The 19762-nt window shown below is 37.6% G+C and overlaps 1 protein-coding gene across 1 annotated transcript in view; it reads left to right on the top strand.

Annotated features, from left to right (window-relative positions):
* Positions 1-19762, top strand: part of GPR158 (G protein-coupled receptor 158) — a 192940-nt gene that overhangs the window by 132938 nt on the left and 40240 nt on the right. Inside the window, exon 6 of the mRNA XM_012731360.1 lies at positions 17100-17209. Coding sequence (XP_012586814.1) covers positions 17100-17209 — 110 coding nt within the window. The remainder of the gene's footprint in view (positions 1-17099; positions 17210-19762) is intronic.

A 19762-nucleotide genomic window follows, 5' to 3' on the forward strand; every position in this document is an offset into this window, starting at 1 on the left:
ATTGGTAGGGAAGTTCATAAATACCCACCAAGAAGGACAGAAAAATAAAATATGATAAAATATGTCTATTTTAGAAAGATGGGAAACCAAAGAAAGGTCTGAAGAATTATATTCTGTGAGATTTATGGTAGATTTTCCAGATGGTTTTGTATGATATGCGGTGTGTGTATTTGTGTGTCTACCAAGAATTGCCATGACTTAATTGTTTCAGTTAAGTTTTCTATATGCCTTTGTTGTAGAAACTTTATTATCTACCAAATATTCTTGTATTTCTTCACATTTCTCAGCCTCCCTTGGGCTCCCTTGGGCTCCCTTGAGAGCATGATGAGTAGCTTGGCAATAAAATGTGCACAATACTTTGTTAACTATAATTAATAACTTTGTGGGTCCTCCATCTTTCTTATCTTCTGCTGTAGCAATTTTGGAGGACATATATTTCCTATGTGAGGTTGCTGCAAGTGTGACGACAACTGGACTTCCACTGGGGCTTTGTGAGACTGAAATAAGTAACCTTTGTTAAGTTAATGCAATTTTGAAGTCTGTTGCTACAGGTTAGACTATTTGGACATTGACTAATTAATAACTATCTCCAAATAAATACACATTTCTCAGCAATGAATTATCACTATTACTCACCTGTATATGTCTCAAAATTTCTTTCTAATTTAAAAACAGTACTTGTCACTTTTTGTTATAAAAATAATATTTATTTTCTAGAAAAGCTAGAAATATTAGTCTAAATGAATTTAATATATTGCCATTCTTTGTACATTTATATGGTTTCTTGTATTTGCCTTTATAGGGTTATGAAAAATATCCTTGATTCAAAAGTGCTGTTCAGACAAAAATGAGCTGGTTTTTTTCTTTAAAACACTCTCCCTGCTTGCAGGCTTTCTCTACCCTCTCCAGTGGCATAATTTTTTTCTCCTATCACATTTCTAACACATATGACTTTTAAACTGTTGGTGTGCAAACACTGTTTACTATTAGTGTGTTGTAAGTAAAGAGTTATTCTTCATTCACTTATTTTTCATCCTTTAATCTTACTTAAACACTTCCTTGAAAAGAAAAAATATTTTCTTATTTGGGCTCTGAGCTTGTTAGGTTTTAAACCAAAACATTATCACCCCTTAAACCAAAACATGGACATTTTGAGCATGCTTTATATGTATATGAACAAGACTCTGTCTCATTCACTGTAAAGACTGTCTGCACAGAAGAATTGGCTAAAACAATAAAGATAATTCACACAAATGGGTGAAAGTGTAGACATTCATCATAATGAGCTTATTTGGCAGTTAACAAATGATAGACAGTTCAATCTAGTCAATCAATGAAAAATGAGCTTTCCCTTTTTATGATAATGATATATATTATCTGATATGTTAAATTTAGGGATAAAAGACTCCTTTTCCAAATTTCCCTTTCTGTTTTTATTATTTGAAAACGACTTCTAAAGTTGAGTAAAAATCAGTAATTCTAAAGAGTAAATTCACAACTATAGGAACTTTCATATTTAGAATTGGTGACTTAAAGCCATATTTTAGTAGAATTGTTAAAAATTTATAAGCATATGACCCTTTCACAAAAAGAGAGGTTTGAGGTCTGTCTATTGTTGAACCACAGATGCTTTGTTCAAGCGGCACATAAGACCTAGACTTTGAGAGGCCCTGGTATGGGGCCACCTTACACACAATCCTGTGCCAGCCTGTGCCCTGCCTTTGTGTGCCCTGGTCTGACTTCAGCATTACTCACTCAGGCCTCCCTTTTCTATAACCCAGTGCCATTCTATTCTAGCCAAGTTTATCTCTGCAGACACTCAGATAACCCCCATGCTGTTCTTTGTAAATGTCACCCTTGGAAGTAGACTGTCCTAAGGTATTTTGTGAAAGAATTATTTTTAAAAGGGCTTACTGACTGAATTCATTCTGAAGAGTAGTTTGGATAGGGGGCATTTTTTAACCTTTGGGGGAGAGCATTGGGAAATAGATAGTACCCCATATTGATTTATTAGGAAACTTAGTGAACTTGTTAGATAGATTAACGAGGTGAGAGGCTGGATCTGTCAATACTGCTGTCTCGTCTGATGCAGGCAGTGAGATTTCTGGATGATCTCATCTATGTCATAGCTTTTTGGTGTATCATAGCTTTTCAATTTCAGTATTGGGAAATTAGAAAATTAATGTTAACCATGCAGAATGGTGAAAAAAATGTCTATAACTTTGAATCTCAAGACTGAGAAAAAAAATGTTTTTGTGACAGTTCAATCAGATTGAGATTTGTTTAGTCAGAGCTGCTAATACAGATTACCTTCCGAGGCATTCCTCAAAAAGATATATGAGGTGACCTTGTAGTTATTTGTTCACTGTGCTGTTTTCCTTAGAGATTCATCAATGGCTGCCTTTGATGTTTGAATTGCCTTTAAGATTTAAGTCATTGAAAATATAACACAAAAGCAATGTGTCATTTAACTTGTTGAGTTTTTTAAGGCCCCAAATTTCATATTGTCACATTTTCAGTCATGATAAAGTCAGAATGCTGTTCACTAGAAAGGTAGGCTGACTTCTGCATTTGGGTCCTCAATGGCCTGGATACTAATCTGAGGGAAAGGGGAGAGAGAGAAGACTTTGAGTTAAAGAACTTTGAGAGGTTTGTCATATGTCCACATACACCTACATTACTTCTGAACATCAGCTAAACTAAGGCATCTTTTGGAATGTCACTGCCTGGACCAAGAGAGATGGAGAGACACCTTGCCAGCATCTAACTATTGATACTTAGGACCCTTGTTAGGTCTTATCAAAACAAATGAAGCAGGCTTAATTTTACTTCTAGATATGAGCAGGTGTTTAACAAGGTTAAAGCTAAAGAATTCTCGGGAATTCCCAAGTTAGTGGGAATCATTGGTACTTTTTCAATGAGCTGCAAAGGAGCCCCTGGAAGTATTAAGGAGGCATTTAGAGGACATAACTTTATCAGCTGAAGTAGCTATCCTCATTATCATTTGGAGTTAGGTAAGGATTGTCTTCTAAATGAGGGTATAAATGTGTCTTTTGAAACAATTATAAGCCATGTTTGTACAGACACTGTGTCAAACCCTTTGGGGGAGAAATAATAGGATAAAAGCAGAGCCCTGGTCCACATAGAGCCTATAGTCTTGCGGGAAGTTGTACATTGATATTTTTACAGTTGGGTAATGCTATTAATGAGAAAGTTATTGCATTAATTGTCAAATGAGTAATACAGACAGTAACAGTTGGAGTTTAGGTGAGAGAGAACATAAATGTGGGGTTGGAAAAGCCGGGGTATTTGGAAAGGAGGTGAGGAAAAGTATTCTATTTAAAGAAACATAGCATTAAGAGAGCTTGAAACATACTAGTTATGTAGAACTGATGAAATAAAGCCAGGAGGAGAGGATTTAAGCTAAATCCTTGAGGTCCTTGTGTATATGGAAAAGGAATTGGAACTGGTTCTACGAATACTATTTGTTTTGTGCTAAGCAAAGTGAATAAATGGTGAAAAGGGGAAAAATGGCCACTGTCATTGTGGAGTTTAGGATCTAAAGGAAGAAAACAAATGTAGAAGTAAATTTTTATATGAGTACTGTTTAAAAAGAAGAAAGAAAAAAGAATCCTTTCTCTGTTTGTTGAATAATAATGTCAAGACAGACTTTTTATTTTCTTTTAAGTATATCAGCAAGAAATAGCTATTTTAATAATAACTGTATGGCTACATTATAATAATTAAGCAAAGTTGGCTACATTGTTTAATTGTAGCTTCATTTAATCTTGTACTAGTTTAGCATTGTTGATATAACACCTTAAAATAATGATTTGGAAAAAGAAAAAGATATAAGGAAGAAAGAGGGAGAGGAACTTTTACTTTTTTTCCCCAATTTTGTTTGCTGTATATGAAGAAAAGTGTATATATCATTAATTGTTTTTACGATTCATTTATTTTCACAATCCAGTCATTCACTACATAGAATATTAAATGAAACTAAAAATCACATTTGGCTCTAAACATAGACCCTTCTATAATTCAGTGATTCTCAATATTGATCATATAGAGAAACACCGAGGAATTTTAAAAATTACTCATATAGGCCCTCTCTGATGGCGCAGCAAGGTTAGGACGCGCCACTGTAAGCGAGCCACAGCGGCTTCAGTGTGTGTTCAATCCCCAGCCCCGGAGGTGACCCACATAGTGCGGCAGACCTCTCCTGTCTCTCCTGCTGCTCCCCTCAGCAGTGTACTTCGAAAGTCGGCCTGTTCTGCTCCCCACTCTGCCCCTGCACCTCTGGCCTGTACCCCGGTTCTGTATGCATAAATAAATAAATCTTATTTTATTTATACAGAACCGGGGTACAGGCCAGAGATGCAGAGGGTGAGAGGATTCACCAGAAATAGAGTGGGGAGCAGAACAGGCGAAATGAACAGATCCACGAAGTATACTGCTGAGGGGAGCAGTGGGTGGGTCAGAAGAGGTCTGCCTCGCCATGTTGATCTCCTTTGGGGCAGGCCTGGATCGAACTCATGCGGAAATGGCTTAAGCTTCTTAGTGCAGTGCTTTAACCCGCTGCGCCACCAGGGAGGGCCCAAATAAATCTTTTTTAAAAGCTTACTTGTATATAAGTTCCAGGCAAGAAATAGTTAATGTAATTGGTTATGAAGGGGGGGCTGAGCATACAGCATTTTAAAAGTGCTCCAAGTGAAACTGATGTGCACCAACCTTTGAGCATCATCACCGTAATGTGTTGAAGGTAAAGCCACTGATGTTTACACAATGTTGAAGCTAGCTTTATGCCCAGCTGTCTGACTAATATTTGTAAACCTGAGCTTTCTGTGTCTAGATTTTAGTTTGTCGTTGGCAGAAGATTAGGTATTACATGTGACTAATAACCCTCCCACGATCTGTCACCTGGGCAGCAGGACAGGACTGTGTGGGAGGTAAATAGGGTTGCCTTGCTTCAGCACAGCCTCTGCTTGTAAGATGTTAGGATGCCATCAGCTACTGGATTGCGGAACTAGCAGATTTATGTCAAAGGCATTGTAGCCTGGGTGCTGAGGCTCAAGAGCTGTGAGTCATTTGCTTGAGGATTTTAGGAACCTCTAGCAGCCTGCAGGGCTTCAGTATGACCCAAGGGATTGCAGATGGATTTTTTCCTTAGGGCCTAAGCAAGGCTTCAGTGGTGACTCAGATATTTCACAGTGGGAAGAATACAGGTATTACACAGAGTTGAATTCTCAGGAATCCGGGGAAGTGGGAAGTGCAGAAGCATCTGAGTTCTATGAAATTCTTCTCATTTTATAGTGAAGATGGTCTCAGCATCAAGCTGAAAAAGTAGACAGATTTCATTTCCTTTATCTTTTCCAAGAAGTTTTCTGGTGTTAGTTTGAAAGATTTTTGTTCTGCAGATTATAAATTGCAAATTCAAGAATATGGAAAAGTGCAATTCAGTGAAAGGATAATTTACCTTCCCTGTAATGCAGTGGAATCTGCAGGGTCCCATCCACTGCAAAGTCCACTAATGATCGCTTCACCCACTGTTCAGAAGAGCTGGCACCATGCCACCCTGGAATGTCTCTACTGTAGTGATTTATTGCAGCACAGTCATTCAGGAGCCCAGGTTGTTGCTGATCATTCCTGCTTTCTCCTCTCGAAGAGGAGAAGGAAATAGTTTTCTGAGAAAGTCTTGAGATAACAGCAGATGCTGGAGAACACAGCACAGAATAGGCAAAGATGGATGATCACTGAGGAGCTAGCCTGGCAGCTGAAAGCAACTGAAGAGAAGGAGCCATTTTAGTGAATACTGTAGCAACAGCATTTCTGGGCAAAGACTATCAAGCGTAGAAACCTTGAGGCTGGAATAGACCTTGACATGTTTGCCATCCAAAAGAAGCCCAAGGAGCTGGGCGCAGGCGCAAGGGGCAGAGGCAGGAGGTGAGCACAGGCTAAGTAATGATGCCTTGGTGGCACAAAGGAGTTTGGCTTTTATTCCAAGTTCAGTTGAAAGACTTTGAAGCCAGCAGGTTGATTCCTTTGACTTCATTAATTTTAATATAGAATTGTCTAGATTTCTAAAAATCACACCAAATTCCTATTTCTCAGAAGATCAGCCATTTGTGATTTTTTCCAGCTCTGCATATTAGCCCCAGGAGGATTAGTGCTGTCAGCTAAAAGGAAACCACGAAAGAAAGGTTCTAGGAGACTTGCCCTCGACCCAATGATGACTGAGCTTATGGTCTGTGGTAACCGTTACTTTAATTGCATTTGATTTGCCGAGAGCTCAAGGTTTATTTGAGAAACTGTATTTTGTAAAATTCCATTCTCTGTGTAATGCAGATAAATATGGAAGGGAGCTCTGGTGTGAGACCTGCACTGGATTTTGGAATGATATTTACTTTTAATTTGATGGTGTATTTTAGCTCTTCTAAACACCTGGGGATCATTCCAGGGCTTTTGGCAGAAAAAGAAGAAGAAGAAAAAATGAAAGCATAGATCAGATTCCTATCACTTTTAAATCCTGAAAGAAAATTGGAAAGGACCTTTGTTAAGTTACTCTAAAATGTGACACATAGAACCTTTGCACAGTAGTTTATTTGAGCTCACCAATCAAAATTAAGTGGTCACAGTTTTGTTTGTTTAAATGAAAGCATAAATTGTGGAATTTTTTGTATGTTTCCTCTGTTAACACATAAAACTTGTTGAGCTAATACTGAGACAGCTGTACACATTTAAATATCAGAAAGTTATAAAGTGTGAAGTGACTGAAAATGAATAGGACTCCCAATTGCAAATTTATTGTACATGGCAGCTTACTGACACATAAATTAAATTGCTGAAAGGTGGAAGAATGAAAGAAAAAAAGTAGATTGTTATTGTTATGTGAGACCAAATTAATTTTGGAATGATTTTGACATTTTATTTTCTGCAAACAGTCTAGAGTTCTCCAGCTGTGCTGGCATCAGGTCACATTCACACTGAAGGAAAACTCTTAAGAATTGAAGTTATTGCACATACAATGGCATCAGTCTGTAGTGCCTGTAAATAGATGGATGCTCTACTGAGATGGTTTCTGGCAGGAGGCAGAAGCCTGTGAGGAGTAGACGACACAGACCTGCCCTGGAAAGTTAGGGAAAGAGTCCCCAGGCTGTGGCTCAGAACAGAGAACGTTAGGGCTGCTTTGGGGAGAGCATTGCTAAAGGTATAGGAGCAGAGGTTAGCAACAGATAATGTAGGCATTCCTCAAAGGGAAGCCACATGCACAGAGTCACTAGTCAGGGTCCTTCTTGTTCATCCTTCGGGTCCCAAATGCTATACCACTTCTTCAAAGGGACCTTTCCTAAACAATTTTGCCCAAAGCCTCTTCTTTCCTTTTGTTTCTATCTTTCTAGGAAGAACCTAGATTTATTTCTTCATGATCATTTGAAAATATATACTTAGGATGTATTTATATATTGTCTCTCCCCTCACTAAATTAACCACAATTTGTACTAGGTTAAGGTTCTGCTTCTTTGTCAGCATAAACCTAAAACTTATTTCAACACTAACAGTTGCCTGGAAGATAGTAGGTAGATAAGAAATAATTGTTGGACAAACATGCAAAACCCGATGGAAAACTATGAAAACTGCTGCAGACTGGCGTGCAACCCACATATGCAGCCTCAAGATTGCCTCTCTGGGAAGCATCCACCCAGGCACATGGAGATAAGTATTCCCTAGTCAAGCAGCCTTGGACACCTGTCTTGAACCTTCAGAGGTGGTTTGTCACCACCTGATATCCCCCTGGTAATCTATGAAACAGACGGGAAGATCATAATTCCTATTTGAATATTGACAAAACTACCAGATGTAAAAGAAACCACCCAACTTATATTACTAATAAACAGCAGAGCTAACATTTGAACAAGACCAGGCCCTGTGTTCCCTCCCACCACATCTTGGGATGCTGCTCTCCTGTCCTGGGCACTCCCAGCAGGGGCCCAGTATTGTCCCCCTGTATATATCCAGTACCAGAAACTTCTCCCTGAGTTCTGAAAGGCTTCTGCCTCAGAAACCAATCTGCTGACTGTCCTCGTGGGCACTGCTTATCACACATCCTTTGCCCTGGAAGATTACCAGCTCTGATTGCTGCTTTTTGTAATGAGCTAATCACACCCAGGGCTAGTCTCAAACCAGGAATGCCTAAGTCTGAGACTATTTTAAGCTTCTCCTGAGACAGAAAGAGGCTTGTACAACCTCACATCAGTCATGATTTTCAAAGCTAATGGTCGAGCTGGGTGAAGTAGATCTAACTTGGGTGTTTCCACAATAAACTCCCCTTAGGAGGGGAGAACAGTCCCATCTACTGTATACTTGCCACGTGTCAGGCACTTTTCAAGATTATCCCAGATGAGGTGAACCAAAGAAAGTATGCAGTCAACCAAAGATGACTGGCCCCTTTATAAGTGCAGCCAATCCATAGAATTGTCCAACAATCCAGAGAAGTTTCCCAAGCCTCCTTTTTTATTTTTCAGCTATCAAGAATACAAAGCTTTTGTTCTTGGATAAAAATGTTTCAGGGACAGCAGTTATAAAATGCTTGCCTTGAAAACATAAGTATCTTTAATGTGGAAAAAACTGGTACTATATTCGAAATCAAATCTGTTTCAGTCCTATTGTAGAATAAATAAAATATCCCAGGTTTAGCATAGATGTCTGCATGTCTATGAACCTGGGGCTGTCTTCTCCATGTAACGTCTATATCATTAAGAGTAGAGAACAGGAGCAGCAGCAAGGAATTTAAGTATCTTACTGAAAGAAAACTTCCAACATGTAAGTATTAGGAGGAGATGATGTGATGGTTCCATTCCTTCCCAGTTTCTCAGAACATACCACATTCTGCCCAGATGAACATACTGCTGTCTCCGCCTTCATTATACAGTGCTGCCACATGAAGACCAACTTCCTGTCCTGACTTAAACATTGCATCTGCAGAGAGACCTACTTCAACCATAGTAACCTCCTTCCCTTCCTGTTGCTTCCTATTATTATGCTTTCGTGTCTTCAGTCTCATTTACTTATTTATGGGGTCTCTCCTTCATGTAGTCTCAACTCCATCATTTCAGGGACTATATTTTTAATTTCCTAGTTTATTTTTTACCTAATATTATGCCTGTCACAAAACACAAACAGACTTTGAATATATGAGTGAATGAATGACAAAATAAGCCCACTGGTGTCACTGCCTTTTTTCTAAATAATGTGGAATAAAATGTCCATTGATTCTTGTTAGCTCCAAAGATTTTAGTGCTTTGGTCCAGTGGCACAAGAATAGACCCCAGTGTCAATCTTACTTGATCCCTTACTTCTTCATCCATGGTGAAAAACATCTTACAAGTCATCATCTAGGAGATGTCTTTAAAAGTAATCACATCCATAGTCAAGACCAACAAAGGCAGACCCTAACTCTTCATTCTCCCAGGCCACTCCTGCTTAGTTCTGCTTCTGTGGGAGAGCTCTTCTTCACAGAGGGATCACCATTGTTGAGGATCTAGTGGCTTAGGTGGTATATTCTGCTTGCTGGAGTATAGCCTTTCTCTACCAGTCCAAGCCTTTCACTTATGACAACTGAATATTCTAGCTCCAGACCATACCATGCCCCCTTGCCTTCATGTTTTTGTACTTGCCTCATATTAGAAACTTCTTTTCTTCAACTGCATAATTCCTGTTTGCACTTTAAGGTTCATCTGGTTTTTCTCGTCAGAGAAGTTTTTTCTTTGAGTTAGGTCATGCTAGTCCCTCATACTGAAATGATTTGGCTACAGATTTATTCTATCCTTTAGACTCTATATTCCTCCATGGAAATGCATATCTCAGTTTTGTTTGTGTTCTAAACACAGTGCCTGGTACATTTTTAGCAATCGCTGTTGAACTATTTTGTGTGTCTGTGAAAATTGGAAGCCAACTTCAGTATATGTCACCTAACTGATTTATCTAACTAAGTACTCTATTCCCACCAGGGCCAATCACAGGACAGTTTCTGCTAAATGGTTGCTGTGATTCTAAAATTAGCCATCAAAAATGAATTGAAAATATTTGAGTCAATAACATTAAGAGAATAAGCTTTGTCTTACATAAATGTTACTTTGTAGGGCGTAGTCTATGGCTCATTGTGTTATAATCATACAGAGATCATTTTTAAATTATCTTTTAGAAAGGGGACCTGAAAATCTTATGCTGAAGGAATGGCTATTCACTGAACTAAGATATTCCTTATTGGAATATATATGTGTGTATATATATATATACACACACACACACACACACACACACACAGACACACACATACACAAAATATGTTTACATTATATTATATAATACTTTATATTATAGCTATTAATGTATTTTATATATCATAGATACATATATAGATACATACATTGCCCCTTTTAAATTACTGTTTATAGCTATACAGTCTTAAAATGTAGGTGGAAGTATATCACTCAAAATAACATGTACTAAATAACAATGGAAGAACCATGGTTGTCACTGACTAACTTACTTTTCTAAGATTTCTTACTTTGTGATATACCGAAAACAACGATTTGGAGATGGTTATATAAATCTGCCCAAAATTAGCAAAATAACTCAGAAACAAAGCACATGAAAATAGATTTTCTTAAAAAGTTCAAGAAAGCACTCATAAAACAAAATTGAGAAGGGAAAAAGGGATCTAATTTATTGGCACGCTAGATATATCCTAAACAGTTTTCTGGTTTCATAACTTAACTAGAAATGCACCACAGGTTTTCCTTGGAACTTGCTAACAGCTGGTATATGAGATTAAAAACCAAGCCACTTGTAGCATACTGAGTCTTGGACACTTTCATCAAGAGACATTTCTGATGTGCTTTCTTGTTACTCTGACAGTGCAATAATAGTGAGTTCCTTAGAGATATTTTCCGAAAGATCTTTCCTAAGACTGATACCAATGACATCAAAATGCAGTTGAGCAAAATCTGTAAGGGTCCAACCAGTGACATTATACTTTAATTCATACACATAAGAGTATCTGAAAAAGGGATTCTTATTTTTTTTTCTTGCATCTTAGCTTTTGCTATATATTGGTTATCACAGATTTAAGAGTTTGAACCCTGACCCTCAAAATCATATCATTATAAAATTATCACTAAGCATGTTTGAATAATGTCCATTTTATTGATGTGCATCACTACTGAACTGTAAGGCAGACAAGGCCATGCAGTGATGCTAAAAAAAACAAACCCAAAATCTCAGAAGTTTAAAACAAAGGGTCTATTTTGGGCTTATCCACATCTGTGTGAATCAGCCAGGGTCCCTGTGCTTGTTAGTTGTCCTCAGTCTGGGACTCAGGCAACACTGTAAAGCTTTACTAGCTACCAGGAAAGATGGTAAAGAGAATGTAGCAAAGCATATGCTGACTCTCACAGATCCTAACCAGAAGCCACTCATCACTGAAGACTTTAAGGGGAAATGGAAGAATGGTCTTACTGTTGTCTAGGGAGAGGGATTCAGAGGAGAGAAGGCTCGAGGGTGGGAAGGATAACAAGTAATGATCCCTCACACAAAGCTGAGGAGCCACGTTAAAAAAGCTACTATCCCTATGCTAAGTTGGGTCATAACACACTCAAAGCTAGTGTTTCTGAAACAGTTTGGGTTTTCATGCTCTCTGTAGAACACAGGTGACTGAACCCTCATGTGCATCTCCAAAACAGTGAATATAAGCTGGTATTTTGTACAATCAAGACATCCACATCATTCCTCACAGATTCTATATCCCCCCAAAAGAAGACATAAGTCTGTCTATAAAATTATATTTGTGTAGTCTTCAAGGCAAATTATATATTGTAAATGAGGAAAAGATACCCTTTATGAGGGAAGATCTTTTAAAACTGTAATATTTTTAAGTTGAGAGTTGGGAATAGGTGATCTCAGAAACCCTTTTCCCTTCTGTAATGTCTTGTCAATTTTAGGAAAATGTCATAAAATTTTCAAATGACATTGTTTAACTAATTTCTGTTTGTCTTCTTATTCCCTTAGTAGGAGACTAGAGCTTGGCACAGTCAGGGTATGTGACTGACCCCCTACTTTTAAAGAGTTCTGAAAATCTATGTGGGTTGGGTCCTGTTTTCAAGAAAATTATAGACTTTTTTTATGAGAGATCTTCTAGCAGAGGTATGATCTCCTTATTCTTTACTGCCTTGTGGAGATAATGCCAACTTTCATCAGATTCTTTTTGGCTTTAGTAATGAGGTTGGCAGTTGTTGGGGAGGAGCCATGAATGATTAGAAAAAAGATCTGGAGTTAACTTGATGGAAATTGGGTCATTTTGACTTAATTCACAGTAAAGGCAGATGTGCACTACAGAAGGCTAATACACAATTTACCACTTACATAAAATTTTAAGGACTCACAAAATAAGGCTATCTATTATTTATGGATACATATAAATGGAGCAAAGTAAAATAGCAGGTCCTGGTGAGTATATATCAAATTTACTTTAGTGTTGGCCTCTGAAAAATCTAGGAGACAGTACTAGGGAGAGGAGTTACAAAGCTTCAGCTTGATATGGATAAAGTTCTATTTTAAAATCCAAAGTCATAAAACTGTCCATTTTTAATTTGTGTGGTATGCAATTTGCATGTTTATATTATTCTGTTTCTGAACTTTTTAACTGTCAACAAAATTAAAAGATAAGATTACATTGTCCTGTCAAGAACTGAGTTGTGCAGGAGAGAACCCTGCTACCAGGTCTCAGAATAGTTGATTATAAAGTCTCCAAGCCAAAGTGAAAGTAACACACTTTTAAGCACTTGCTACAGTAGCATAAGAAGAGGCTAAGCCCGAGAATATGTGTCCCTCCCTACCATGGCATTTTCCCCAGTGGAAGGGCACGGGACTAGAATCTGAGGTGTCTGCACACAGTGGGGCTCACTGGAACAAAGGTTCCTACAGTTTTGTGGACCCAAGGGCTGGGCGAAGGGCTAGAAATAGAAAAGAACTGAGTACTGAGTCAGTGTGGAGAAAAATGGCTCAGGGTACTCCAACCTCAGAATTGGTCATGACTGTGTGTTAAACAGAGTACTCCAAAATAGGAAAGTGAACAGAAGGGGTATTAAACATAGATTAAGAAAATTCATTGTTTTTGCTTACAGTAACAATAAAGAGCTTTTTTGATAACCTATAGTTAAACTTGGTTTCAGCACCTTTGTTGAGAACTGAGTAATAAGAAAGTGTACTTCCCGAAGGAGCAAGCCCATGAAATGACTCAGACTCAACCTTGCTGACAAAGAGCTCCCTCGTAATAGAAATTTCCTATTATTTATATATTTTTTTCTTTCTCTCTTTTTAAAATTGAAGTAACATTGGTTTGCATTACTGTATATGATTCCCATGTGTTGTAGAATCACAGCCTTTTGATATATGTTACCACCACACCTACCATCGAGGTACCATTCGTCTTCTACCCTAGTCGTTGGGATCCCAGCATGCTTTGCTTTCCAGCCTCCCCTTCCACTTTTGATAGGCTCAATTCTGCATAGATTTCTAGGGTTTGTTAGTGCTTTAATTTTATCTCATGTTGTTTTATTTCTCTCCATTCCACATATAAGTGAAACCATCCAGTATTTGCCTTTATTCTTCCCACTTATTTCACTTCACATTATCTCCTCTAGCTGATTCAGGTAGAAAATGGCAAGGATTTATCATAGTTTTATACCAGAATGATTCCACTGTGTCTGTATACCACATCTTCTTCAAATTCTTCAGCAAAAGGTGTTGGGAATCTGAATGGCTATATGTGAAAAAAACTACACTAGTATCTCAGGGTATACAAAAATTAGTTCGAATTAAAGAATTGGGTGTCTCACCTGAAACCAAAAAATACATAGAAGAAAATACAGACAAGACACTCATGCCATTTGCTTCAGTGATGTTATTTATATGATTTGGCTGTTCAGAAGACTTATAAGACTCACGTTATGTCAACTAGTGTCACTTTAAACAGAAAGAAAAAAGTTGGTTTCAATGTGTAAGGAATAAATGTAGGAGAAGTAATTATGCTACTCTAGTCAGCAAGTGATAAAGATACATTTATCTCATCCTATGGGGAAGGGAGGAAGGTAGGTAGGAGACGATTAACTTGGCTTACAAATTATATCCATATTTTATATATAATTCTCTCTGTCTCTACATATACACACACAGAGTACAGATTTATCCTGTTTTTATTGTTTAGAAGTAATAGGAGCCAAGTGCAAATTATTAAGTACGAGATCACAGTTGTACTAAGACATACTCACAGTCACAGCCCCTCCAGTGTATGGTAAATGCATACATGTATAGTTGTATAAGTGCTTTTTATTTTTTTAAGCTTGAATTCAAATTTAGATAATAACTTAAGCATTTATAAGATATGCATTTTCATTCTAAGTATTTCCTGTGTATGGAATCATATCTCTGGTCAAATATAGAAAAAGTAAATTTAGAACATGCCCGAGGGTTTTTGAATCTTCCTATTTTTAAAGCAAGTTTTATAAAAGTGCTTTAATATACATAGTTCTGCTTAAGTGACTCACTTCCAGTCTCCTACTTCAAGATAGCAAACCTAGACAGAGTAAATGCTAGGTTTTAATATCAGGTGTTAGCCCACCCTTGTGGACTAATATCTGTCCGGATAAGCAGCATTGTTTTTCACCTGTTCACTAAATATTGTTGGGTCTCAGCAGCATTGAGGAGAACGAGCTGGTCCTAGGAAATATTTGACTAGCAAGGCTTTTCCTAGTGGAAAGTAGAAGGAAACGTTCCATATGGTAGAGCCTTATCAGTCCTTATCAGAGGACAACTTTATCAACAAAAGTCTCATCCCCTGCAACTGTTGCCCTGCTCCCATCACCCAGGAATCTGTTTTTTGTTTTTGTTTTTTTAAAAATAAACACTGTTCATCCACAACATCTAGCAGAAATACCAAAGAATGTAACACTTCATTCACCAATAAAAGTAGTTTCACTCTCAACCAGTTTCAACCAACAGAAGCAAATAACACTTGACAAGTCAATTAGGAAAATAGAACTGCTGTGTCGAATACTATTAGAGAACTGTTGCTCAGCTCCTTATGCCTGTGGAACACAATGATATAAACCAGTATTATCTCAAAAAAAAAAAAAGGAAGGAAGGAAGGAAGAAATACCAGCCTGAACAAAAGTTTCACACCTTTACTCCCAAAGCTTAGGGAAGACATAAGATTGCTGACTTCTCATCATGTTGCCTTCTGCCGTTGGCTCAAATTCCTTAGTATACAATAAGCATATTTTGCAAACTCACAATTACTGTTTGACTCTGGTAAAGAAACTCTGTCTAAAATATGGGATTAAAAGTTAGAATACAAATTAATAGACTTATTGCTTGTTTTGTGGAAACAGCAAAAGGATTTTAATATCACCTTTTGAATGAATTCAAGTGAGTTTCTGATAGATTAAATTCTAAAATCAAATCTATATCTGTGTCATCAGCATAGAACTAGAGAATTAAAAATTAAGGACCAATGCTGTATATAACTAACAGGATAAATTTGACTTTTTTTTTTTTTTTACTTCAAGGGCACACAGACCATTTCCTAGCTACCCCTACTTTAATCTTTCATTTCTCCTCATCACTATTATCCAGAATTTTTCCCAGTCAAGACTTTAATCTTAATGGTATTGCAAATACCTTGTTTTTCATAGGTTTCATTTTTTTTAAAGATTTATTTATTTATTCATATGGAACTGGGGTACAGGCCAGAGATGTGGAGGGTGAGAGGATTTACTGGAGACAGAGTGGGGAGCAGAACAGGCAGATCAGCGAAGTACACTGCTGAGGGGAGCAGGCGGGAGTGTCAGGAGAGGTCTGCTGCGTCATGTGGATCTCCTCCAGGGCAGGCGGGGATCGAACTCCTCCTGCGGAAGTGGCTTTAGCTTCTTAGTGCTGTGCTTTAACCCGCTGCGCCACCAGGGAGGGCCCAGGTTTCATGTTTTATAAAGTAAAAGAAATACCTTATAGCAGCATAGAGATATAGGTAATGACCTTCTCAGTGTTGTGGGAGAGTGGTGCCCCATTTTGAAGCTAAAAGCAAGAAAATCTCATCCCCTCACCTCATGTCCCCGGCTGTGCTTTAAGTTTCCCATTACTCATACCTTTGGGATAAAAAACCAAAACAACACCCCAGGTTTTATGGGGTGTGCTAATTTTTCTGTGACGACTTTGTTTTCAGCAGCATCAGTTCTAGTCTAGTAGAAGAGTGTAAATCTACGTTTTCAATAGCATTTATCCTTCCGCTTTTTACAGTTTCTTTCTTCAGCAGTGTCAAGCTAATGTCTGTTCTGTGAGGGCTTACTCACAACCACACAATACTGTCTGAAACATCACACAGTGCCTTGCACACCCCCCTGGAATTGGCCACCTGTCCCTTGGGGTCTCAGCTAACCCTCACAGATGTTTCGCACAGTACTTCTGCCACCTGCATACAGGTCCTTGTTACATCTCTCTCTGTATTGCCTCTGTCTCCATGGCATCTAGGACAATGCCTCGTTCGTGGTAATATCTTAGTATATCATGAATGAAAACCCTGGTATGAGAAGTAAGGAATCCATGAGGTAATTAACCAAGAACTAAGTAAAGGAGAAGTGAGGAGTGGCAAGTTGACTGGAGAACACAGAACAGGGTAATTCTGGCGAGCTAGTGCAGACAGTATGGGGGTAGAAATAAGCACGTTTCCCCAGGAGAATGGCAGTGGCCACCCTGTCTGGCCACATGGTGAAGTAAAGAGAGTTAAGTCTGGACACACCAAAGACAGAGACAACTGACAGAAACTCCTAAAAGTTAAAATTAAGGAATTTAAATTTGACTTGAAAACTGTAGGAAGACACTGTAGTTTTTTATTTAGATAAGAAAATAATCAAAATATTTTAAAATATTATTTAAAATACGCTTCTATCGAAATTTGTATGTATTGAACATCAGATCATAAAATATTGATGTCAGGCTGTGGGTCATCAGTTGATCCTGATGGTCTCTTTTTCTCTCTTCTCATCCCATAGGTGGTTATTTTGTATTTTGAGCCAAGCACATTTCGCTGTATTCTCCTGAGATGGGTCCGTCTTCTTGGTTTTGCTACTGTTTATGGAACTGTCACTCTCAAACTTCACAGGTATATTTTATTAGCTTTCCTTCCCATAGAGGATGAAAGTGTTTGGCTTCCCATGTATTAGATTCTCTAAGAAAACCTTCAATACGACTGAATTTGAACAACATGCTTTAATAAGACATGCCATAGTTTCCCTTAACCATGGAAAGGTTAACTCTGAAGAAGTTTAGAGTGAATTCAACACAGTATATAACAGCTAGGAAAGCTTTGTAGGAAAGAGTACAAAGACAATTCAGCTGAAATAATAATCTAGGTTCAGAATTGTCAAAGGACCTTAGATATTAAAATTCAGCAGTATGTCTATTTGAAAACTGTTTGTCTTCCAGACCCAATTCCTATGTCCCAGGACAATCCTGCTCATATTCTAAGGGTGATGTGGAAAAAAATTGTGTTCTTGGCTTTCCTTCTTAACCAAAGTGTTCCTGTGATTATTAACTATGTATATTGAAGAATACTGTATGTATTCTTATATTTAGTTTTATTACCATCTACTTTTTAAAATGTATACAACAAATATGTACAACAAGTATTATGAAAACAGGCAATAAAATAAATTTCCTGTCCGCAAAGGCTAGATATCACTGAAATGATTTCAGGACTTTCCCTGGCTGCCTCTTTCTGTTTTCTTTATGTAGTAATGCCAAAGAATCTAGGGGAAGAAAACTCAACTTTTATTTGTAGGATATAGTTGTTGCTCTAAAGTGGATTTGTTTTAAAGCTTTTTTGAAACCCACAGTAAGCCATTTTTGTTCCATGCTAATTTGTCCGTGTGTCTCAACAAAATATCTTAATATGGCTCATACAGCATTTATCTTAGATGCCATAATAAAATGTAATATGTTTGTCTTTAAGTGTCTCCCCTTTCAGCCTTTTTTAAAATGTGATGATTGTATAACTTCTATTCAAAGGTTCTCCATTTCTCTTCTTCCCTTTTTCTCTTCCTTCTGTTCCTCCTCCTCTTCATCTTTTCTTCCTTCCTCCTTCTTTTTACTGATAATGTTCTAGATTCACTTTTTGAAATAAATACAAATGCCCTTAATTCCCAACCTATCTTTCTTAATTATGTCATTTAATAGAAAGAATATTGGACTGAATTTCAGGAGATTCAGTTCAAATCTTAGTTTGTAACTCTAAAACAATCATAGGCATCTTTTCCCGATGAAAGTAAGGAATTCAATCAATCTCTAGCATTCTGACTCTCACTTTTTCCTATCACACACTTTGCCCTTTTACTTTTGAGTGCTATGTAGTTTTTGTACCTCATATGGTAGCTACTATTCACTAAAGGAAATGAGAAATCGTTGACAGCTTAGAATGAACAATAAAACTCCTAGGATCCCAAAATAATGGGTGACGTCTGGAGACTGGAAATGACCCTTCTCCTTATGTGTCTGACTCTGGCTCCTCTACAGTTTGCCTACGTAACCATCTTCATTTTTACGTGATTTATCTTCTCCTTGATATGAGTGTCTTACTATTGACCCCAGCTCTTAGTGCAGTGTCTGACACATGGAGGTGTTTAATACATATTAGTTGATAAATGACTAAATAAAATGTCTGATACAGACTTGGAAGCTGCTTCCCACAGTTTTCACACTGCAGATTTTACATTCTTACTTACCTGCCTCATGTTGTGTCCTCGGGAGTCTGGAATACATAACACTAGTCTGACAAACGGTGTTTGGTGGGATGCAATCAGTAGTAAATAACACTGAATCATATAATGAGAAAATGACTTCCATTCAGCTTATCTTTCCATCCTTGCACTTCCAGAAGAATAATGACTTTGGAACTGGCAGCTCTTTAACACCTGCCCAACACTTGCTGCTCTTTATAACAAAGAGCATCAAGCTTCAGGTGCAGAGCTTTCCAATACTATCTGGATAAGACTAATTAATTTTGTTTCACCCTTTTGGAGTTATCTATCAGTTTTTTTATTGAAAGTGGCAATATACAGTTCCCTTTAAAATACTTTAAAGCAATAAATAGAAAACTATTTAAAGAAAATATTAGCTAGTGCTCAGAGATAAGCAGAAATCATGAGGGTGGTATGCAAGTGACTGGAATTTGTGAAGCTAAATTACTTTCAACATTTTTGTTTATTTGAAAGATCGAATTAAGACCCTTTTCTCTCTGATGTGTCTTTAGAAGTCATTGCCTTGAAGAATTACTATCCTAAGTACTTAAATTGAGTAGAAGGGAAAATTTCTAATTTAGTGAGCTGAATTATTTTTATCCTGTCAGAATCATATGTTATAATTTTGATTTTTTTCTATATTACTCAAATTTAACTGATTGCAATAGTGTTAATGTCTTAGATTGAGCCATCAGTGTCTCTAAAGAAGAGTAAACAACCCAGTGGGAGTTACTGGCTGAGCTAGCTTTGTACATCCTCTTTCTCAGTGCTTCACCTTGCCAATATTATAATTCAGATTTTTTTTTCATTCAGATATTTCTTTTTTTTTTTTTTAAGATTTATTTATTTGTGCATACAGAACAGTGTACAGGCCAGAGGCTCAGGGGCGGCGAGAGGCTTCACCAGAGACAGAGTGGGGA

The sequence above is a fragment of the Condylura cristata genome, unplaced genomic scaffold (assembly GCF_000260355.1).
Source record: "Condylura cristata isolate star-nosed mole 26May11 unplaced genomic scaffold, ConCri1.0 scaffold00030, whole genome shotgun sequence".
NCBI lineage: Eukaryota > Metazoa > Chordata > Mammalia > Eulipotyphla > Talpidae > Condylura > Condylura cristata.